At 45.0% G+C, this 24,463-nt stretch overlaps 1 protein-coding gene across 5 annotated transcripts in view; it reads right to left on the bottom strand.

The window, feature by feature from the left end:
- LOC138569439 (cyclin-dependent kinase 16-like) overlaps window positions 1–24,463 on the bottom strand; it is a 381,119-nt gene that overhangs the window by 220,291 nt on the left and 136,365 nt on the right. For all 5 annotated transcript variants that reach the window (XM_069647411.1, XM_069647410.1, XM_069647413.1 and 2 more), the window contains 2 exons: window positions 11,080–11,205; window positions 9,736–9,792 (listed from right to left, as the gene is read on the bottom strand). In XM_069647411.1, the coding sequence (XP_069503512.1) occupies window positions 9,736–9,792; window positions 11,080–11,205 (183 nt within the window). The remainder of the gene's footprint in view (window positions 1–9,735; window positions 9,793–11,079; window positions 11,206–24,463) is intronic.

The raw sequence follows: 24,463 nt of genomic DNA, 5'->3' as shown, positions 1-24,463 counted from the left end.
TGGTAAAGTCTACTTTAAACATATGCAGAGAGCTGACATGCATGTACAATTCAACATAGCTCCCAATGTAAATGTTGGAGAGGTGGCGTTCTAAAGTTATGACATTACAATGTGGACTTTACATTGAAACACACTGCAGTGCATTACCGCGACAGAGAAATGGCAGTTCGAGTATTGGGGTTTGTTTCGCTCATGCTCGTGAACTCTTAAATGTTTCCTTCGTGATCACTCATTTTAGCTCCTGACAGCACCACAAATCTGTAAGATTGCAAAGAAAAATGAGGTCTACCATCCCAACATAGAAACAAAAACGATCAAATTCTTATAGGGTGCAAGGCAACCTTTTCTTGGGACTCGTTAAGTTTACTTTTTGCATATTACTAGTCACGTGCTGCTTGAATAACAGCGGCCCGTGCATATTGTGCAGTGTATAGTCGAATTTAATTTCAAGGTACTTGGAGTACTGCGGGTATCGGGGGCAGCATCTCCAGTGTACCCCAAGCATAGTGCGCTTTTCCCTCCACCTCCAACCCCCAGCCTTGCAGCCCTGTGCCTTTTCACATTCTCCATTATAGTAAAGAACATTCTCCCGAGCTTGGGAGAGAAATGGACTATGCAGAAGGAGCTGCCTGCTTGGGGTGTGTTTAGCTGCTGGTGTATCAAATGCAGAAACGGGTGGCATCAAGAGCCCCACACTCTGAAACATCTTTTGCGCACTGTTTGGTCACACGACAGAAAGTGTGAGCAGGTAATTCCCCAACACTTGAACCATTCTTTAGAGACCTGGCTTTGATTAATGTGGCGTTAACCATTCATGGCCATTTCCCAGCGTTTGTGTTAAAGGAGATCCGAAGCTGCACTGTGCAGGGTATTTTAAAGGGCATGAATTGATGCTACAGCATGTCACCCCCAATGGAACAAAGAAAGTGAAGCATGCATTCTGCAAGTCTGGGTATTTGCATTATACGGAAGACGGGCCAACTGCCCATGGAGACTGTCTCTACTGTAGTTTCCGAGTCTCATTCCTAAGCCAGCTGCTGTGCAGACTTCGCTCAGCTTTTGGTCCAGCGCCTGCATCCATCCTTCACTTCATCATTCGCAAGGCATATTCGTGTAGGTGTTTGTTTATCTCGTTAGACTAGCATGATTGCTATTTCAAACAAAAGAAGCACTACAACAAAGAAGGGTATAAAACAAGTGTGAGCGAACAGTGAAATGTATGAAACTCTTGCACTAAAATACAGTCAGCTGTGCATGCACAGGAAAGAAGGAACGACGAACAATATGCTCGGGAGCGGAAACTAGGGGTGTGCAGTAACCCCCAAACCGGACAAAAGTGTCTAGCTTTGTGGCATCTAGAGGCCGTTCTTGGTTGGCCCAATCATCTCCGCAATACCATTTTAAAATAAATAAAATGCCTATGCAGCAATAGGCCTCACCTGCGAGGACGGGAGCAGGAGGAAAAGTGTGCTTGCCTCGGCCGGCTGTAGTTATTGCTGGCCGGGGCCGACCACACCAGCCATCCCCAATCAATCCTCACTTCACTCTCCGTGTCAGTGCACACGCATAGCCTGGAGGAGGGCACGCCGCACGTGCACCACCCGGGGCAAGTGAATTAAGCAACAAATGTTGCTCATTTATTTGCCAATTGCCCTGCCTGAGGGCAGAGGCCGCAGCCTGCAGCAGTGCCAGTGGTAGAATACATGTGTAACACGTTAGTTTTCCTAACATTATAAAAATGAACAGGCACATTCACTTTTATAATGTTAGGAAACAAACGTGTTACACGTGTATTCTAGCACTGGCACTGTGGACTGCTGGTGCAGCACCCCCTAGAGGCTGACTGACGTCAGGCAGCTGCCTGGGCTGCCTGACGCAAAGACCGGCCCCGTCAACGCGTTGCACCAACGTATGCTTTTCCCACCTGTGTAATCCGGAGAATACTTCTCTCAGAACGTGGATGCAGATTTTGGGAATTTTGCATTTGGGGAGGGTCCGATTGGAGTGGGATCATATTCGTCTTACAGTGGGAATCCCACAGGATTCAGCAGATTCTGCCTAAACATTTCAAAACGCTATCAGAAGTGCATCATGGGAAAGAGCCGGGGAAAGAGGACAATAGGAAAGGGTCGGGATGGATGCCGCAGGAAGGGTGGGGCGGCAGAGCGGTGGATGAACAAGGGGTGCACATGAACAGTGGTAGTGGGGAAGAAGTTTTAATGTTCAAGTGTTTGCTTATCACCACACTAATCAGAAAATACTGTGTTACTGCGAGATCAGCCAGCCAGCCAATCAGCACTGGGTGCATTCAGGTAGCCAAGGAGACGAAGGACACGGAGTTTCGGCCACCTCCCTTGCTTCCTGCCCTCCCAGACACTGGAGGCAGAGGCGGGTTTCAGTACTGAAGCACGCCAAATGCAAAATGAACAAAAGGGTTAAACATGGTTTGGCGAGCAGATTAAAACCCCCCAAGAAAGACCTCATAAGCAAGAAATGGAGAAAAAAGAAGACCAGGGACATTTTGACAAAATGGACACCAATGGGTACACTACTGCAGCTAAGGGTTCGGTGTGCGGTAGAAACGAACAATGGTAGGAAAATTAAACCACTGCCACCAGCCATTTAAAGCTGTGAGGGTAACATACAAATGCTACATGAGTAAGTAGGAAAAAAAGCTACTAAGTAACCCCTACCCCCCTACCCCTCCCCCCCCAGAGTACTTCCACATAAGATGGGGTGTACTGGACCTACATTGGAAAAACAGGTAAGTAAAGTTAATTTCACTTTACTACTCTTGGGAACAGTAGTTCACCCAATAGAAGGTATTTAAACCATATGAGAAATCCAAAGGACTGCTCTGTGACACTGCACTGAGGGTGCTGTGTGTCACCAAACAAAATGGAGTTGTCAGGCTCCAAAAACAAAGAAACACAAATGAGATCAAAATACACGAGAGTGAGAAAAGGGTCTCTCTCAATCCCGGATAACAATGAAAAGTCCTACAGTCCAGCAAAAGAGCTGGGGGTCTCGAAGGTTGAAGTAAATGAACACAAACGATAATTCTCCCCAACATTAACTTCCTACCTTAGGCTGGTGGGACCAACTAGCCCCGAGACCAAATAATTTGGCACAAACCCCGACTTGCTGCGACTTTTCAAGGATGCAGAAGTCCAATGCCTGGGGTACCTCGACCACATGGGGAGAGAGGGAGGAAAAGGGAGAAGAGGGACCATCTTGACCATCGTTAATAGTGGTGTGTGGCGACAGTATTGCAGGAAGTAAGGCAGATCAGGCCCTGGCCTTCACGCCTTCACCACCAGAATTGGATAACCTATACTATAGAGGTTAACAATTGCTAGTTTAATTGCACCCGGCTGAAGTAATAGGGAAGCCTGGGCTAGGGAGGAGGGATCCCACGGGAGGTCAAGGGTGTAGACAGGGAATCCCCTTAGTCACACCTGCCTACAATCTGACAAATCAGTTCACATAATCAAAAATCTGACAAAAAGATCCTTGAGCTGCTTCTGGAGCCTGACGTTGTAAAAGCCATCTGTGGCAACAGTCAATGGTAATGGATCAGTCCTAGTCGAAAACATCCGGCGAGAGGCGGTTGCAGGTGCCTAAATTAGTCAATCAAAGTAAGGGTTTTATTCAGAGTTTTAGTACTTTGATCTTACAGTGGTTTTAACATACTATATAAACAATTTAATTTTCCAATAAACACTCAAACAAGAAAAGTATGCACTCACCAGGCTTATGGCAGTGAGAAAGTGGCTAGATTCAAGCAACAGGGTGACAGACTGTCACATTGTCAAGTTTATTTTTGGGCTTTTAGATGCCACTTGTCAACACCTATAAACCTAAACGATTGCAATGGACTTCATATCGGGAGGAATGGCGTTCAAAGGAGGGGGACACAGATTGTAAGTGTTCAGTGGGTATTTGCTCACCCACTGACTGCCTGTGGCCATGCTAATCTCTACGGCCATTCCCACCCAGTCCCTAACACTCCCCACCTAAAGCACCACGTGGTTGGAACTCTTTGAGCTTGCTTTATTCAGGCCTTACCATCAAACTTTGCACTTCAAGTGTCTGCAGTGTTTTTTCAAAGCAGTCAGAGTTAATGACTTAATTGGACTTGTAAACCTGCTCCTGGTGTAACAAAAAGGTCTTAGCCAGGTCTGGTTTCAGCCACTCTATAATCACCCTGCGTGTCCTTCACGAAATTCTTATTAAAAACAAGTATTGTCAAAGCCAACAGTTTTGGTTTGTGTACAAGTATTAGGCATTTGCCAGGCACCGCTAATAGATTCACAGGTTTAAGTACCATTTTGCACCTGCTACCATCAATGATCAGTTAATACCACTGCGGCTCTGCCTGACAAGTGCCTTTCCCGTGCCTATGCAAAAGCCCAAACTGCTGGCCAGTGATTGATTGTGTTGTGACGCATCCTGTAGATTGCCATCTTTTTGCCATAGCACCTCTTACTTTTTCCGTCAGTGATATTTCTTTTTTCACTCGACTCACCAACCTCTGTTAGTAGCATTTCATTATTGATTCCATGTGATAATGTCCACGCAAAAAGGCTGTGTGGCAAAAAAGACGCTGCAAAAGGGCTGTGGTTTGCGGTGCCATTATGACTGTGAACCTGCGGGAGACGCACCAGTTTAAAAAAAATCCCCCACCATAAGGCGAGCAGGGGACAGCCCTGCTCCCCTCACAAATGGTCACCATACATATGTCGCCACAGCCTTTTCCCGGCGACTATATGTATGGCAACAATTTGTGTGGGGGTACTATTACCGGACACCGTCTTATTCAAGTATCCACAACTCACTGGTCGGAAATTAAATCCATTTCATTTGTGCAATGAACTGCCATCCGTCGCAGACTTCAGTGCTGTGTTCAGAAAGGGTGCCCTTAAATACGTTTAGTAAAGCAAGCACCTTTTCAAGTGACCCCTTTACCAGACTACTTTGGTATGCACTATATATTTTGCATAGCCGGTGCAATAACACTATGAAAATGATTTTGTTGTAACTATATTCCTACAGTCTTGGCAGAATTATTTTCCATTCAATTTCTGTGACCATTTCCCAAAACAATCTTGCAATCATAAGGGATAGTCGGAATGGCCCTGTAACTATGGCCAACGACCTCCCCCCCGGCACCCTGTACCCGTGACACACACTCTCTGACTGCCTTCTTAAGGCAATCAATGGGTGCTCCGTCGAGCTCATTGGTCAACCTGGGACACGGATTGTCCAACACAGCCAAGTATAACAAGTATGGAAAGAACGGCATTGCCCTCGGCAGAGCATAGCCCAGAGCGGTGCTGCATACGTGGAACACCCCATTCACCTATCTATATTTTTCCCATGTTGCGTCACACGCACAAAGGCCTCAGGGCGCACACAAGACAGCGTAAAACAAAAATAGTGGAAGCAGAGGCGAGTCCATAATAGGAGAAAAAAGTGATCTAGATTAATCTATCCCCCTGTCAAACAGCAGCGTTTTAAGTGGTTTCTTAAATCGAGTTATTGAATCACATGCTCGTAGCTCCAAAAGGCAATGAATTCCAAATGGTAGGTGCCCAGGCATTAAAGCCTGTGCCGCCAAACTTGTTTAAACGCAACACGAAGGTCGGAAGAGCGTCAGATTATTATTGGAGCGTAGGGTGCACCCAATGGGGGCTTCATGGACACTTGAAGATATAGAGGAGCTTGGCCTAAAAGACATTTAAAGAACAGATCCCTTTAATTGTATCCGCTGCTGGACAGGAAGCCAATGTAGCTTCCTGTGAGACTCTGAAATCTTAGAGTGACAGCTAAGCCTGCGTACTGCACGGACAGCTCCATTTGGACAGCTCCATTTTGAGACATCTGTAACTTTCCAATATTGGATTTTGAGGTGTCTACTAAAAGGCTATTACAATAGTCCAACTTCGAGTTGACAATGGCTACGGCAATTAATGCACGATTGTGCTCATACAGATATGGACGAAACTGCCATAATAGGCTGATAAAGTAGGCACATGAGGATTTAAGGTAAGACATGCCTCAGAAAGGTTAGATGCGAGTCGAAATAGACTCCTAGATGAGAAGGCCGTCTTTGCCCGCTAGATGCTTCTGCAATTCATGAAGCTGCTTATATTGAAGTATTGGCAATGTTTTGCCAACTGGTACATTCGTCTACTTCTTTGAGTGCACTTCTGGCTGCCTCTTCATTAAATCCCTGTGGATATCCAAATGTCCATAAACACATAGGACTAAAAAGGGGGCACAATCTGCTGTGTGACTCCAAGGTTCCTGTAATACACAATTTCCCCATTCCGAATGACACCAACGTCTTCCTTTACATTTCCGGCAGCGCTAGGGCAGAAGCGCCAAAGAACATACTGAGGCTTTCTGGCAGTACTGACTCAGGTGGTGTTAGGCTCTGTCTGGCCTAACCCTACAACTATAAAGGGGGTCCAGTTGAGCTGGCTTCTACTTCCTAGTGCGACGCTGGCCTATGGGGGGGCAAAGTGTCAGAAATGCATCCTTTCATAGCTTTAATACGCCCACAGCATTGGAAGCAATGAGTGACATTCTGACATTGAAATAGAAACTGCAGTTGACCGCAGGGTGCCAAAAGCACGGACACCCCTCTCCAAAGAAAATGTAATTAAAAAGGGCAAAATTCTGCGCCAGCACCGCCATCTACGTCAAGCGGAAATAAGTTGCTTTAGCTGCGAGTTCTGTAGAACTTACTGTAGGCCAACAACCCATTTCCGCAGTTTTAAAAGGCTGTTCTAAATTCAGCCTCAAGATGGCATGAGAGTCATTCAAACGTCCATGAACCAAAAAGAACACGATAAACAGAATTAGCCCCCACGGCCATCCCCATCCATTCTTACATATGCCTGAGACACGTGGGTGAATGCGAGCGCAGGTCGAAGAGTTGGGCAAGTCAGGCTCCACTATAGGGCCGGTCAGAACCCCACGGGCACCGGGGGTAGATGGAAAACTGTGGTCGAGATAAACTATCCATCCTGTCAAGTTCTGAATATGGGGCAACCACCAAGAAAAAAGGGCCAGTTTCTTCCAAATCACGATGAGCCCCTCATGCACCAAACAATCCTCTAAAAAGTAGGAATATGCAGACGGTTGCTGTGTTTTTGTAAAAAAAAAAAAATATTTATTTTTTTACGAACGGTTTGCTTTATGGGGATGCTATTTTACATACACTAAAATGCTTGCAAAAACATTGTTCTGCCTGGAAAAGACGGCAAATCAAGCTAGGATATGCTAGAACACATTTTTGGAACATGTTCAAGGATGTAGAGTTTCCATAACTTCTTCATACTTCCAAAGTCCAAACACCACAAACTGACATCTGAGCAGCAAAGCAGTCACGGATACTCTACGAAGAGACAACAGAAGTTCACCCTTAAAATTCTGAGACCAACCACCTCTTGGCTTTTATTGAACTCTGAGCGTCCAGATTCTGACAAATGTCAACGTTCACATTTTTCTGACAGCCACACTTTTCTTTACTGCGTTTTTTTCTGCGTTTCCCCCAACTTGCCAAATGTTTGTATTTATCCAGCATAACATATGCAGTTTTGTATCCTTTTAACCCACGAGTGTCAGTGCAGACATAATGAGAAATCTATATCGGGTGAAGAAAAATCTGGATTTGTAGCCGAATGTGAACCAGCGTCTACATTTCATGAAAACAAATACATTGCTTATGTTTAATGCTATTTAATCTTCAAAGATGTATTGAATCAATTTAACATTACATAATCACACACATTGGGCTCCACACATAACATGAACAGCCATCTCTAATCGTATTAGTCGCGCTTCAAGAAAAATCACAAAAGAAAATATGAATTTACAACCAACTCTCAACTTGACAAGATGACATCTAGCTAGTTTGACAGGTGCTGGTTCCAAAAACATCTTTAGACATATAAGCAATAGGCAGTTGCCCCATTAAATATACGAAGCACCTCCTCCCAATATAGACACAGACACAGCACCAACTCACCACCTACAAAGCCCCTTTTCACGTGACCCTGTGGCAATGTGCCCACTAATATGAAATAGCCATGCGCCGTTATGGCGACTTGTAATCAAAAATCTTAAATTACTAGAAAACATTATTAGTTGCAAGGCAGGAAACAATTGCTTTTATGTGTCAACGCCATTTGCAACAACTCCTAACCAATTAGGATGCACTTATTTATTGGTGGAGTAATCTGACGAGGAAATAGCCCATCTAGTCAGTGGAGTGGCATGGACAAGGCTGCTGCCCAATCCAAAGAAGTCAGCGCCCTTTGTTTACGAAATGTAAATATAGCAAGTGTCTGGATATTTTTGGGGTTACTGTCAAGGCTCTAATTCGGACTGTTGCTGAGAAGCACTTTCTGCTCCATCAGTTAATCATGTAATGCTGTGTTTGTTCAGCGTGGCATACATTGTGCGGTTACTACAGTATTCTCCCCTTCCTGTTGGAAATTCTGTGGGGTTAGTACATTTGAGATTACCAAATGTACTAACCCCCCCACACATCCCTTGTACTATACACACACCCCCATGGGCTAGCCAAACTACACACATCCAACATAACTAACATTCGCATACAACAACAAACCCAGGCACTGGACCATACCCCTACGGACACAACAAGCCAGTGTGCATAACCCTTAAATGCCAGCCAATGTACACATAAAAAACACAAACACACAACATAACAGTCACATACAACAAACAACCCAGGCATTGGGCCTCTCCCTTACGGATACAACAAGCCACGCAAACAGCCCATCTGCAACCCAACACACGCATACGCCAGTTTCTCCTGGCTCTGGACCTATGCTGTCCCTTTAAATTCATTAATCGGCCCGTCCTTTTTCTTGTTGAGCCGCATGAGCGCCTGGAGACTGCCCCTGCGTGGTAGCAGTGTGCAGTATGAGTCAACATAACATCTGGAAATCTTTGAGCAGAACTACTGACCGAGAGCCTCTCTAGAACCTATATCTAAACAACATGATATGGGCTAGATCTGGCTGTCGTCGTCTAACAGATAAAACCATTAAGCAATTGCAGACCCAAGAAGACAGAGGACCTCAGCCTAATAGCCCCGAACCCCAAAGAGACATACCATCCTCAGACAGGCAATGGAAGCTTGTCAGGAACAGGGTCCCCCTCAAATCCACACACATACTCAAACAAAACAATATGCCAACTCTTTCCTCTGCACCAACAAACAATAGAATGAAGCTATACCCACTCGATTAATTTGGCCTAGCTGCACACATAATCCCAGGCACAAACTCCACCGCCGTCCAAGTCCAATTGACCTTGCTGCACACATTCTACTGATCTCTCACAACCAATGCACCACACCTAGCACTAGAATGCATTTACACGCCACTTAATCTGCCCTGGCTGCACACAAGTAGTGTACCCAAGCACTTTTTACTACACTACTCTCTCCACTGACAGATCTTTGGAATCATACCAATGGTAAAAGGCACTATACAAATGTCCAATAAAAGACTTTTTTCGATGGAAGGTGGGTTGCCTGTCATTTTGGAATTTCAAAAATGGCTAGTGCTCCACTTCGAATGGAGCTAGGGTGAGACAGGACAATGCCCCGATCGCTACCCTATTACTTTACTCCACCCCGCAATCCATATTGCTGATGCCCATATGTTGCTCTCAATATGTTCATGAACATACCTCGCCCAGCTTATCCAGCTTCACGTACGTCTCCAGTTTGCCGAATCCAATCTCCGACTGGAAATGGAAGATAAAAAGTAAGTGATTATTAACGGCAAGCAATGCATTCACCATACATCGAAGCTTTCCTTTTTAGTTTTGGCTATTAGGTGGCACTTACGCGCCACCTCCAAGTCAAAACTATTGCAGAGTACAGCTATAAGGGAGAGGACATGCGAGGGTGGTTACCCACCCATTACCTACCCTTGGAAATTCTAATCCGTAGGATCATTCATACCCTCCTATCTGCACCTCCTTGCCCAAAACACATCCTCCTGGGATCTCTTTGAACTAACTCCATCAGGCAGCAACAACACATTTTGGGCTGCCAGTTTAAGCATTTTACTGACAATTTGTGGCTTCATTGCAGCTGTAAATGGGCTACTGGTATAATAAAAATGACCAAAGTGCATTCAGCCACTTGATTTAGATCAGTTCAAAACAAGCATTGACAAAGTCAACAGTTTTAGCTTGTGTATAGTTATTAGAAAGGCATTTGCTAGACACTGCTGTCACTGCTATCATATGCCCAGCAGTGACATGATTCTTCAGCTGTGGTCTTCTCAGGACCTCAAAGTACCGTTATGGCAGTGCCCGAAAATTGCCTATCCCACAACCAAACACTGGTGGCTTTGCCAATGCTCGTTTAGGAGAGATTGTGAAGTCCAGTAGATTCAGGATTTGACATTTCTATTGCATTTGCTTTACTGTCACTCTTAAAAGCTCCCTCTTTCCAAAACATTTCAAGTAAGGTATTGAAACAGGATTAATAGCTGGATAAAAGCTATTAAGTCGCTACTCCTGTTTTCTGATATAGTAACAATAGCACATTTTAACCATACATCTCCAAGAAAAGGTGTATAAATCCAACAGTAAGTGGAATCTCACCCCTTTGACACAAAAGCAATACAGCTTTATTTCCTCCAAATGCAGAGCACAACGCCCCACGGCACCCGGATACACAAGTGTAGAAGTGCCCTGCCAAAACAATCAACCTGCTGTGTCCTCTGGCATGCAGGCATTTCTGGGTCAAAAAGCAGGCCCAATGTAGCATCCAAACGGAGAATTCTCAAAATGGTGACTCACGAGATAGCCTGCAGCTAGGTTTGGTAAATCCTTCAATGGGAAGATGTCACAATGAGGCTTTAGGTGTTTATGGGGTGTAGAGGGGGTGGTACAGACATGAGAGCTTATAGGTAGTATCAGGAAAAAGCTATTCAACTTCAATGTGTCCATCACAATCGGAGGGAATACTCCCTCCCACATCAAAGAAAACAGGATGGATGTAGAAGAAAACGCACTGACCAGGGAGACGCGGCGGAGTCGGCGGCTGAGTGGCTTGTCGAAGGGCGGGCTACTGAGAGCAAGTTTTTCCAGGTAGCCTTCAGGTAGACGGATGTCAGCGGGAAGCGAGAGGCGCTTGTTGACGTCCTGCCATGAGAAGAGACGAGCATTCTGCATTAGAAAGGTAAGAGTAGAGAGCACTTCCATTTCTCACTGATGGGATGGGGAATTTAGAGGGTGCTGTTGCAGCAGAATTTCATTGTTGGGGTTCTGCCTCCCTACATTTCTGGGACCTGTCTTGCGCTGGCGTCTATTGTTTATCAACTTCTTTTGTGAGTAGATGAGGCGTTCAAGGCCCCAGTCACTGCAACCCTTTTGCTGGTATGCAGGGCTTACTAGGTCCATATGGCTATCAGTGCAGGGGAGCTTTTTATTTTTAGCCCGATGTACCTAGTTTGGTAGCCATTGGGTTAGTAACATTTTTAAGCCCTGCTCCCACCCATTTTCATATCATATGGTTGTTTTATTTTACAGTTAAAGATTCATAAAATCAGCATAAATATCATTACATTTATTAGAAGACCTACTATAACATTCGACTGAAAACAATTTCCACGATAATTGTGAGTTAGATAGCTGGTTCCTAAAAATGTAATCAACATGATTTCATATTCCACTTACCACACCACAAACCTCTTCTGTCAGAACATTAGCCTTGGCAGCAAGGAACATCAGCACTCAAAAACAAAACAAAAAAACAAAAAACAAAACACAGCCTCCCCTCTTCACCCTCACATTTTTCCCTGGTCGCCCCCGGGGCCTCCAGGGTTTCTAGACTAGAAAGTGAAGTTTTGGAAAGCAACAGTGATTTATTATAACCTTAGTATAATAATTCACTGCAGCTCACTCTGACATGGGAAGTAATGGTGTTACAGGTACACCTTGTGGTTGCATTGTTTCCATCTGTTTCTAGGTGCGAACTGGCACCTACGCAGGCCCTCTGTTTTTCTCCAGGGTTACTTCGATGGTATATGTTTGCTGGTATTTGCGTTACTGTTTTTTGAAGGGGGTGTGTGTTTGTGTGTTGGGGGTGTGTGGTGGTGTGTGTGTGTGTGGTGTGTGTGTGGTTGGAGTGTGTGTGGGGTTGGAGTGTGTGTGGGGTTGGAGTGTGTGTGGGGTTGGAGTGTGTGTGTGGGGACTGGGGTGTGTGTGGGGACTGGGGTGTGTGTGGGGACTGGGGTGTGGGGGGACTGGGGGATGGGGGGACTGGGGGGTGGGGGGACTGGGGGGTGGGGGGACGGGGATGGGGGGACGGGGAGTGTGTGGGGGAGGGGGTGTGTGGGGGGACGGGGAGGGGTGTGTGGGGGGGACGGGGGTGTGTGGGGGGACGGGGGTGTGTGGGGGGTGGTGTGTGTGTGTGTGGGGTGGTGTGTGTGTGGGGGGGGGGTAGGGGTGTGGTGGGGTGTGTGTATGTGTGTGCGCATTGGTGCCAGCCCATCCCCTCCTGTAAAGATGAACTCTTCTGCTGCAATACCCATTAAGATTGTTTTGTTCCCACTTGGTGGACACACTGTTGACTCCCTTACGATGGGTCTCTTCACACCCCTCAACATAAGGATGTGGAAAAGCCTCCCAAACAAGGAGCTCAGGAGTTCTCAAGTCCATCAGTGGGTGAACAGGATGCCCTCCCAGAAGCCACACGGGACTTGGAGTCTGAATGCATGGACCGAGCACCAGAAGGTTAGTGCCAGCTCTAATGTGCACAGCAGGCAGGCCAAAGCAGCATTACTTGGTGGGCACTGGAACATTTGTGTTGGGTCGATTGGGAGTATGAAGGGGTCCATGTTGAGTCTCCACTAGAAGGAGGTTAGTATGTGGTCTATTTTAGTTGACCAGAAACAACGTAGCATCAGATCTACCAATCACACCTGGGGCAGGGGGCAGGAGGGATTACTCCTTATTCATTCTGGACGATTTATGGGGGTATTTAAGTACAAGTACCATCAACAAAATGCAACAGAATCACCCCACTTTGTGGGGATGAATTCTTAACCACCTGTTTTGGCTAGGCAATGGGAGTCCCCAATCACCCCCATTCAGGCCCAGATTAGGCATAATCAGACCCAACAGACCCAAGGACTACAGACAGAGAGGGAATTGAAGCACCACACCACGAGCCTCTTTCCAGTGGGTGAGAAACTGAATGTTTCATCATTACACACGGTCCACCAGCTACACAGCGGGAAACACAATGCCCCATCACACAAACTACAACTAAACAGCCCCAAGTAACTTGAAGGGATTTCTTTTCAGAGCCTACCATTGACAGAGAACTGTTAGAACCTTTGTTATTTGCAATCTGGCAAACACGTCTCGTCACCAGGAGGTGAACACAAAGCCTTAGTCCATAAGAAAGGGAGACATAGTCACTCTTGAGTAAAAAGATCCTTGTTTTCCCTTAGTTAAGAGCGTATGGGTAAGGAAATAGGTTTTAACACAAGATGGTGAACTATTTGCTTTAGACGGTCATCCTGACTGAATCCTTTATGTATTTAGTTGAGGCAAGGAAACCCCTCTTAGTGTTAGGGACTGTTTGGATTTTCCTCTTATTTTGACCAAAGTAAAACTCTATAACCACAACAATGCCACTGTGTGTCATTATCCTCCTTCCACACCCTTACAACTTCCATGACATGATCCATCCTGCCTAGTCTACAGACCACTCTTTTTGCACCATTTTGTATAACCTGCAAGGTGTTAAAGATTAGCTTTCAAGGAGCCCGACAACAAGCTGTTGCAAGTCAATTTTTGAGTGGACAAGGGCACCAGCCAAGAAAGTCAGATTATTAGTAGATCATATGGTCTAATCTGCTTGATCAGCATGATGGTATACAAGCAGATTGATCGTAATTGTGCTACATGTTTTTTCATGGAGAGGTTGGAGTCAAACCCAAGTGTCTACAACGGGTATGAAATCGTCAGCGATCTTAAACCGACCAGGTCTCATCTAGCTTGTTCAGACGTTGGGATGTTCGGACAATGAGCAGCTCAGTTTTACCATCATTGAGCACAGGGGAATTCATAGCCATTCATGCCTGTACTAGCGAGTAGGTTTTATTCATCATAGATGAATCGAGATCATAGTTGCCAGCCTGCTCAAAGATCACCTGCATGTCGTCGGCATAGTTGGTATATGTCACACCAACACTGTCCAACACATCAAAGAATGGATGGGTATAAATGTTAAAAAGTGATGGGGATAGATATGACCCCCGATGGACACCACAAAGAAGTGAAACTGGTAATGCCTTAAACTCAAGCTCTTGAACGCCATGTGCCCAAAAAAAGACCATATCCAAGCTGATGCAGAGTCGTAGCAGTTAATAAGCTTAGTCAACCTTTCCAGAAGCAAAGAGGTCCACAAGATTAATTGCTGCAGAGAGGTTGAGAAGCATTAGCATGGCGGTCCTGCCCTTATCAATGATCTCCACCAAATTAGCCCAGAGATCAAGTAGGGCAATCGTGGCACCATACCTTGCCCTGAAACTAGACTGACGATTGGCCAAGATGACAATATATGTCGCTGAAGCTGCCAGTAAGTAGTCTTGTCCAGGATCCTTAACAGAACGTGGGTAATAGTCTGGCCATTCCTGGCAACCTCAGGATCAAGCATTTTTTTTTTAAAGAGTGGAGGGACCCAAAACTAGCACATAGGAACAGAGGCGGTTGCAAAGGAAGAATGAGCAATGTTGTTAATTAGTGGTGCAAGACAGTCGATGGTACTCTTAACTATAAATCGCTGGGCAGAAGTCATGCTTACAAGAAAGAAGTCAGCTTAAGACTTGACACAATCTCCATGATTTCACTCTCAGAGATCGCCTGAAAGTTAATCGGTAGAGAAATGTTAGTATCCCTGTGGTTACTTTGCTCAGATGAGGAGGAGAGAGCGAGTGGGAGAGCGAGAGAGAGGCGGCCCCCGCCATGCCATTTTGACGAATTTTGATGTTCTATTTTTCTGGCAAATTCCATCTGAATGTTCAGACAGTGTTGGGTAATAATTGATGCAGTCACACTGTGTGAGACTACACAAGACATCTGGTTGGTATTAGGTAACCCACCTTTTGGTATAGGTCTGCACTACACAAGTTGGTAGTGCGACTGAGCAACCTGGCCTATCGCTCAAGAGGGGTAAATGTGAGCTGTACAGATGAAATCAGTCAATACAAGTAACCAAGTAACACTTATACTCAAGTTTTCAGTTACAAATAATTATGTATTGAACATCAGTTTTAAATAAGCATTCTTTAATAAGGCCATTGATCACATTGATCATAACAATTCAAGTAAACTTTGATATTACTTTTCAGAATTATTAAAGCTAGTGGGTAATCTTTGGATATGCTTCATACACTTCTCCTACACCCTCAGGGGACTTCAATCACAAGGATAGTATTTGCATTTATATAACACACCAATACTTTTGTAACTTCTGATTTGCAGAAAGGGTGTGTTAAGGGAAGTAAAAAAGTTTGGTTAGAACTACTCAGATAAGGTGAGGACAACTGAATCCTCCAATGAAGTCTACATAAGCCTTTCCCAGCAGTAACAGTATACAACAAGCTACAACCTATGAGGGACAAGCAATATCAAAGTCAATGGCTTTAGGAGAGTGCCTTTAGGGAGCCAGGACAGCCAGTCTTTTGGACAAAGTCTATAGATCTGATGCACTTCTTGGATAAATGTCTTGCACAAAGTTACAGAGTTAAAAATCACTTGTAGGAACACAAGCAGTTATGCCTGTGCAATCGGAGTTGAAATCAACCCAGAAAGTAAGCAAGTGCGAATCTCAAGTAAGACAGCACGAAAGGCAAGAAGGCAAGTAACACGAAGCCTGAAAAAGTACCTCTGGTTAGAAGAAAGGAGTCCAGCCGGATTTTGTCTTGCTAAAGCCAAGACGACCCTGGTTCCTGAACCTCAGTCGTGGGGACAAGAGGGAGGACGTCTGCGGCAGTACTCGGGATGGTCATCGGCAGCTACAGGGTTTCTTCGTTTCAGCGCTTCGCAAACAGCACTGATGCAGAACGCTGGACACCGGTTGGACTTTCCTTGCTCCCTCAATGTTACACGCTGGTGAGGGGACTCTGGATCAGGATTTCCTGCTTCTGGAAGGTCCTTAGGAGGTTCCTGGAGTTTTTGGCTGGATTCATTCCCCCGGCAGATGTTGTACTCGACTATGGACACTGGACCCCCGGCATTGGGCTTCTGCAGCAAAAGAGAGGCACAGCAAGTCGGAGATTGCACCAAAGTGGAGTTTGTCTCAGGGTTAGGTGGTCTCATTAACCCAAGGGGAGAATTCGTTCCGTCAGAGCTTCCCTGTCAAGGTGAAAAAGGATGTCAGCACAGTAGCAGGGCTTCACCGGGCAAAATGAGGTCCAGGAGGTTGCAGCGGGCTTCTCTTCACGATTTCATCTTCGGATGTTTCTTCCAGTGATGCTTCTTCCAGTGGTCGACTTTGCCTGTAGTTACAAGAACCTCGCCTTTTAAGCAAGATTTCCTATTCATGCACAGCCTAGGCTATCAATCACACAGCAGGATAGCTATCCTTTAACGACAGCCAGCTGGCCAATCAGGACTGGTTTTTTTCAGGCAATCCTAGAGACAAAGGACAGAGGAGTTTCGGGTCCTTCCCTCACATCCTGTCCTTCCAGATACACTGGAGCCAGGGGCGGCCTTCAGGGCTGTAGCCCACGTAAGGCAGAACAAACTAAGGGCTCAAACCTATCTCAACGCACAGAGTAAAACCCAAGAAAGACCTCACAAACCGAAAAAGGCAAAAAAAGACGACAGGGGCCATTTAGACAAAATGGTCACCCATGGATGCTTTACTGCAGATGGTTCATTCAGCCTGCAGTAGAAAAGCACAATGGTAGGAAAAAGTTAACCACTGCCACCAGCCATTTAAAGTAGTGAGGGTAACAAAAAATGTTACATGCGACAGTAGGATAAGAGGATACCAAGTAACCCCCCAGCACTCCACATACGATGTTGTGGTCTGGACCTACAAAGAGAAAAGGGTAAGTAAAGTCAATTTCACTTTACTATTCTTGGGAACTGCAATTCACCCAAGAAAACGGTATTTAAACCTTTGGAGAAACCAAAAGAATTTCTGAGTGACACTGCACTGAAGGAGCTGTGTGTCGCCATGCAAAAAGCAGATGCCTATGGAGTTTGTCACTCCAAAAACAGTGAATACACAAAATCTAAATCAGTGAAAAACACGAGAGAGTGAGAAAAAGGTCACACTCACTCGGGAGTTAAAATTAAAAAGCCCTAAATCCAGCAAAAGAGCTGGGGGTCTCTAATGTTGAAGGGAATTAGCACAAATGAAAATTCTCCCTAACAAACACCAACTATCACTCTTTGGGAATAAGCTACCCAAGCTTTTTTACCTTCCAATTCCTTAAGAATGGAAAACAACTTTTTATGACTGGATTTTGCCCCTAGGATTCAGTTAGAATTTCCTTTTTGGCAAGTAGGATGGTGAAGAGCAGTCTGTTACCAGGGAGGAAAAGGGGTTTTGGGTAGATAACTTTACAACCTGGGGAAGGCCGTTATTTGGAGTCAAGTACTCACCAGTACATCCGACAGAAATGGGTTCAGCAGCACAAACAACCAGGTTAGTAAACTGCACTTTGACGTATGTGGTTTTCAGGAATCGGTCCCAAGGGACTTGCACCCCCAGCCAGCGACGATTCCAGAGACCGAGGAAAGGAACAAGGACTTTTACCTGGACATCGACCCTCAACCCATTGCAGATTTTGGCAAAGAGCACCACAGGAAGATGTAGGAACCCGCAAAGACTGCCTCCAGGGACTCCATGAAAAAAGATGAAGGTAGAATAGCGGTAAATGATCTGCGTACAGGGACAACAGCGGAATGCATCCTTTACCGTCCTAAGCTGAAGGGCTGGTGGGTTGAAGTCGCAACAAACCCCTTACACTTAATCCCTCCTGACAACAGCAGTGGCCGACTGCAAAGCAGATGATCCTGACAGAATGCCACTGTAAACAACCCAGAAAACAGTTCCACAGTGGTGGGCTCTACTCAGCCGATGTGGGGAGTCAGCAGGAGTGTTCAGAAGCCAGTAAGGGACTTGCAGATGCAAACAACGCAAACCTGGATATGACGAGCCACTCGGGTTTCACCAAGTGAGAGCTTTAAAAACAGCCAGACGCACAGGAAAACTCACTCTTATGTCCCAGAAGCAAGGCAGCAAGAGAGAAGGCCTAGGCATAGCCCAAATACTACTTCTGAAGAGGGTTGGCCAAAAACCAGCCCATAAATCACCGAAGCGGGCAATGGTAAAAGGGTTAGGTGACCAATCATTCTAGTTGGTCAATGGAACTTACCCAAAGCTTTGCCCCCCAGGAAGCGAGAAGGATAGTCCAGGGGCCTAGACTGTCCTAACCCAGTTAGGACCAATATGAAGGCTGCCATTGTGGGCTCTCAAAGATCTCACGTGATCAGAATGGCCATTTTGGGCCCACCTCCTGGTCACCCTGCATAAAGGAAGCCCAGAAACACGAAATGAAAAAGAGAAGGATTCGAAAAATGATAATATATATACATATAAAGTATGATGGGCAACCAATGTGGCAAAATCGCTTGCACCCTTGGCAAAGCTAAAACTAAAGTCTTGCTGCCACCAACCTCGTACCCAAAACCTGTGTGGGGTGATAAAATCAACTTGGGGCCAAAACTATACAAAATTTCTCAATTAAGGAATTAAGGCATAAAGGGATGTAATGTCAGGAGAGCTTCAGCTATTGCCACCAAAAAGGAAATCGGAGATCCAAAAAAAAAAAACACAAGAGGAAAAAAGCAAGATGTTGAGGGGCCCCAAAAAGTGGCCCTAGAATCCTAAAATAGTAACTCTTATGTAAAAATTGGGGTCTGCAGGTTCAAAGAAGAACAGATAATGGTGCGAGTTAAGCCTTACACTTAAAGTCCACATCACTGTAATTAAATACTCTTCAAGTCTGCCTAATAGTCGAACCCAAGCCACTGTGGTGACAAGAGGCCAGGTGACATTTTGACAAATAGAAGTATTTAGAAACCAAAAACCATTTATTCCAGACATAGAAATCACAGAATCCTGGTTTTACAATCAGTGAACTCAGTCTATTCACATATCAAAACAGATGCTGAATTCAAAGCCCGGACCAGAGGTTGAAAGCACAAAAGGAGGTGCTCAGTAATCAAGTATTTCAGATGCTACAAAGTTCACGGGCAGCTCCTCCACAGCCAGAGTGCGACCTTATAAAATGCTCACTCCATCGAGGAGAAACAAGCATGCTGAAACCAGCTGTCCCAAGTTTTATTTCCTTCACCCCATCTTTTGAGAAATCAGAGAAAACTAGTACTGGTGAGGGCCACCATTTGAACAGTCCCCTTTCCCCGACTGCCCTTGGTATGGCTTCTTTAAAAATCTCAGTAAGGAGAAGTATAATCTGTCACAGATACCCTCCCTTGGTTACATTTTCGAGCTCTGCAGGCATAATCAATATCTGCATGTCAAATAACAGAATTAGAGAGGCGTTTTCCCGAGGGCATTCACAACTAGTGCATTCAGGGCACCCCTCCTGCTCCCCTTTCGCCCAACATTGATATGACCCTGAATTTTCAGGTCATTGACCTGACTCAATCTCTTTAATCAGGGTATATAGCCTGCAGTTTAAAATTAAAAAATTAAACAGATTATGTTGTGCTTCACGCCGGACTCCAACCCCTAACCGTGGAACTAGATATGGAACCCATGTTGCTCAGAGATGTCTTGTTCCTGTCCCCAAGACGGGTGCAGTGCCCCCGAGCAATCCTGCCGGCCCGCCCTGCAATTTCTCCAGCCAGTAATCAAACTTCCTTTCCACCATCATTATTATTCTCCACTGCAAGTTAATTATCTTATCAGAGTCGGTGAAAGGTTTTTCAGCTCGTCCACATCCATGGTAGCCATCAGCGGGACAGCAAATAAGAGTAGTTTAGAACAACCTCTGGCATATCGGCCAATGTGTATGTGTGGTCTTGACCTGCGTGACTTACTTGGTAATGGGATTGTCTGCCAGATCCATTTGCTTCTTGGTGTGGGCATTAATGTTCACGTTAATCATTCAAAGCAGGCAGCCTAGCGGGGGAAGAGTAGGAGCTCCTAGCTCATCCTGATGCTTTGTTGACTAACATTTCAGAATACACTCTGAGTAGACTAAAAGCTAACCTAATTATGTGCTCCAAGTGTACCAGTTGGTTGTGGTCAGCACTCGTTATAATAGAAAGTACTGTCTGCTGACCTGCTGTCGCTCCTGCTTGAGCCCCTACCCGATTCCTGTCTTCGGCAATCTCTCCTCACCAGCTTTGGCCACGCCCCTTTTTTACTGCTGGCCATAAAATGAGGACCTCACGCGTGCACAGCGAGCAAGTACTCAACAAGTACTGTCTGCTGTCCTGCTGGAGCCCCAGCTTGAGCCTCTACCAGATTCCTGTCTTCCGCAATCTCTCCTCACCAGCTTTGGGTTAAGAAAGACTTGACTACAAACATCCAGCGTCTGGGATACAAAGATATCAACATTTATAGTTAGCGTGTGACGCTAACAACTCTTTGTTTTTGCTTTTTGTTTTAGCCACACCCCTTTTTTACTGCTGGCCGTAAAGTGAGGATCTCGCGTGCACAGCGAGCAAGTACTCGACAAGTACTGTCTGCTGTGTCGCTGGGAGCCTTATTCAAATGGATTTGCATGGTTTTCTTTTGTCTAATACTGAAACGTAGCAGTCTTCAGTTTTTTTCATCTGTTGATTGTGTCTGACTTGACTTTTGTACCCACGTTAAAGCTGGCGACTTACGTCCTTTTTGCCATCTTGACTAATTAACTTTGCAAAGGTTGACCTCCTGTGGCTGCCCGCCGCGGTACACTGCAGCCGTGCGTTTGATTTTCCTTCATTCTGCCTGAGCGCTGTGACCATCTGTCCACCCAGGTTTGGAGGCTTCTGCTGGGTTGAAGTCCGGCCCTTCTGTTTTCATTAACCTAGCTCCATGTGCGTAGGGCTCCATAAGCAATGGATTCCCGTCCAGGCATGAACAGATTAACTTCTGGTATGCCTCATCCCCCGCCCTATTTTGCACCACAGCTTCCTGTTCATATTCGGCCAGGTTTCCATGTGTCTCCGCTTCTGGGCGGTCTCACCACTCAAACTTCAGTACTCTTTCAGATACAAACTTCGGAAAAATGTCCTTTAAATGTCCCCTCTTTTATTCCCGACATGATAGCACCGAACTCCTTTCTGATAAAACTATGCATGATTGTGTCCCTGAGCAAGCTTTATCTCCCGCTGATGAAAGTTTTCATACACCTACGTGTCAACCTAGCTTCTCGAGGGAGCCTCCCTCTTTAATAATCCCACCCTCTTTTCCAGTTCTTTACTCTCAAATTTTAAACAGGCCCTATCATATGCCTGTAAACTTGGAAGGTTGTGCACCAAATATTCTACCTAATCCACTTATTCCAGTGGCCCACTCTACTCAAGCAATGTCTAGGTCTATACACCTTGAGTAATGAAAATAAGAACGACACATTACCTCATCTCAGAGAATCTAGATCATCAAATTCTCCTGAACTTTTCTCCACGGATTGTCCAGATGATATTATTTCCTCTCCTGAGTCAGCGGCATCTGCTCCTTTATCTTTTGCAAAACCAATGCCACGGCCTTCCTTTGGATTTCCAGCAATAACTAACCCTGCCCTGGAATCTGCCTTAACTGCCATCAATACAACGATTTTTACATTGACTATATTGTTTGAATTGTTGGATTAAAGAGCCTCATCACAGGAAGCCTGGACTATAACCTGGACCAAAAATAATAATTAAAAAAAAAAGAAATAAAAAAAAACGATTGGCTTGTCTTTCATTTACCATCTATGATGTAAACAACTGTTGAAACTGTCTCCAAATGTGCCTTCCACTTCAAATATACCTTCCTTGAATGACATCCTACCAGGTGAGACGGAGGCCATACATGAGGACGTTGGCTCTAACAACTTCTCCTGGACCAATTCCCTCCCCTATGGAAATCAATAACTCCCCCTCAATGGCTGAATCTACTGTTCCTGAGAAATCAAATGTTGATCTTCATCTTTATGACATCTTTTTTTGACCCTCACAAAACAAGCGAAGAAAACGAAACAGGAACAGAAAGAGAACATCTGAACTAGACTCTGATCAAAATGTATCATTAAATAATGGCAACAAAAATAAAAACCAAAAAACCCCTAAAAAAATCAACCTATACTAAAAAAAAAAAAAAAAAAAAAAAAAAAGTGTATCTAACATCTCTGGTGAAGCGCCTTAACCTGTGATTTCGCCTCTGAATAACAATGAAACGAGCCTAGAAGTCGCATGTATTGAGGTGTGCCCTCCTACCATAAGTGTGGAGTCATTCCAAGGTAAGGCATCTAATGTTATTCCTTAATCTCTAACTGTTGACAAATGGTATTGAAATGGTAAACAATTCTATTACTAATGAGCAACTTATGAATACGTTGGTCAAAAAACAAACTCTCCGATTTTAGCACTAGCAAAAACCGAAGGAACTTGTTAGAAGAGTTCCCTTCTTAAAAGGCTCCCCACCTAAGAATGCACTTTTGGCGAGTGAATTTCGGGCTTCATCCGACACTTCTGACAAAGTGATTTTTGTAAATGAGCCCATACCAAGTCAGCCCAATCTAGAACATGCAAATTGAATCTCCCAACCAAGTATCACGAATAACCAAAGTGAAACTCTAGGTGAGAATCTGAAAGATGAAATACTAAGATTCACCATGATTGACAGAGTCTACTCTGATCCCTATCTAAACAGATCAACTTTGTTGACAATATTTCAAGCGATCCCTCAACTAAGGCATATCAATTAATCCGATCTCAAAAGGGTAAATTACCCAATCCCGGCTCATCAGGATATTGAGGATGTAAATATCTCCTCTCTAATAATCAAAAACTGTGTGTGGCAACAAAGACAGCTTCTTTTTGAAAAAGGTCTTCTGACCGAAGTCATTTCTTCAAAGCCCATAATATTGAATCCTCCTCATGATAACCAGGCTCCAAAGCAACATACTAATCTGAATATAGGAGCCAATCCCTGCTGCAATTGTAACGGTTCTTCTCGATGTCCTACCCAGGCTTTAGAATCTAAATGGAGCTGGGTATCACACGCAAGAGCTAAAGAACTAAAAAACCATTAACAATCCCCCCTGGATCAACACGCGTGCACTATAATTTCATGGAATACTCGTGGCTTTTCGCATCTTCTGTCCTCCATACCTTGATTATTAAATAAATATGATCCTGTTGCTCTGCTGGAAACATGGATGATGACTTCCCCCTATTTGGCCTGATCACCAATTAACCACAGTAGCTGTCTCCAAAGCCTCAAAGGACAGACCTGCTGCAGGGCTTTTGATAGCTGCAAGATACGATTCACGATTGATTATTGAACCATGGGTGAGTCCCGATTCTGGGATCCAACCTGTAACTATACGCACTAATAACACAAATCATCAATTTTTCCCAGCGACAATGATTATAAACAACTACTGGAACCCGGCGCCACTGACCGTAAGTGACTTTATTGATCAAATTGAAAACATACTGGATCAAGTTCTATTGGATTCTAGCATCGTCAACACCATAATTTTAGGCGACTTTAATATGAATCTATACCAGGTTTCCATTACTACGACCAACACTAGAGCAGATAAATGGTAAACTTTAATGAAAACAAGACAATTTACAATGCTGAATGGAATCTTCTCGAATTATATTCCTCCCAAGCCAAAACTTGGTCTAGAGCAGTGGTATTTAAACTGTGGGTCGCGACCCCCTAGGGGTCCGCGGGTGCATCCCAGGGGGGCCCTGAGAGCTCAGCATGAAAAAAGATTTTTTTTTTTTTTTTCGATTGGAAGAAATGGGCAGGGGTGGCCCACATGGGCGGGCTGAAGCATGAAACTGTCTCAGGCAACAATGAAAAAGTGGCCCACAGTTGTAAATGGATATTCATTCCTTTAGTCACAGACTGGGCCTCATTACTACTATGGCGGACCAGTAACAACGGTGCTGGTAAGCTACCGGCACCGTTGCTACCGTTCCGCCATAGTAAGAGTTGTGCTCGTGGGTGCTTGACAGCCCCCGCCAGGTCTGACCTCAGCTCGTCGGATGCACCAGCACCGTTATTAACGGTGCCGGTGCATCCGAGCTCCCCCTTCCCATTTGAGCCATATGGGGCTCAAATGGGAATGGGGATCTACCGGCACCTTCGAAAGGGCAATTATCATGTCCGCCTAACTCGACATGACCTAGTAAT

Source organism: Ambystoma mexicanum, chromosome 2q (assembly GCF_040938575.1).
Source record: "Ambystoma mexicanum isolate Mex_15411 chromosome 2q, UKY_AmexF1_1, whole genome shotgun sequence".
NCBI lineage: Eukaryota > Metazoa > Chordata > Amphibia > Caudata > Ambystomatidae > Ambystoma > Ambystoma mexicanum.
This window is presented reverse-complemented; position numbering and strand designations above follow the sequence as displayed.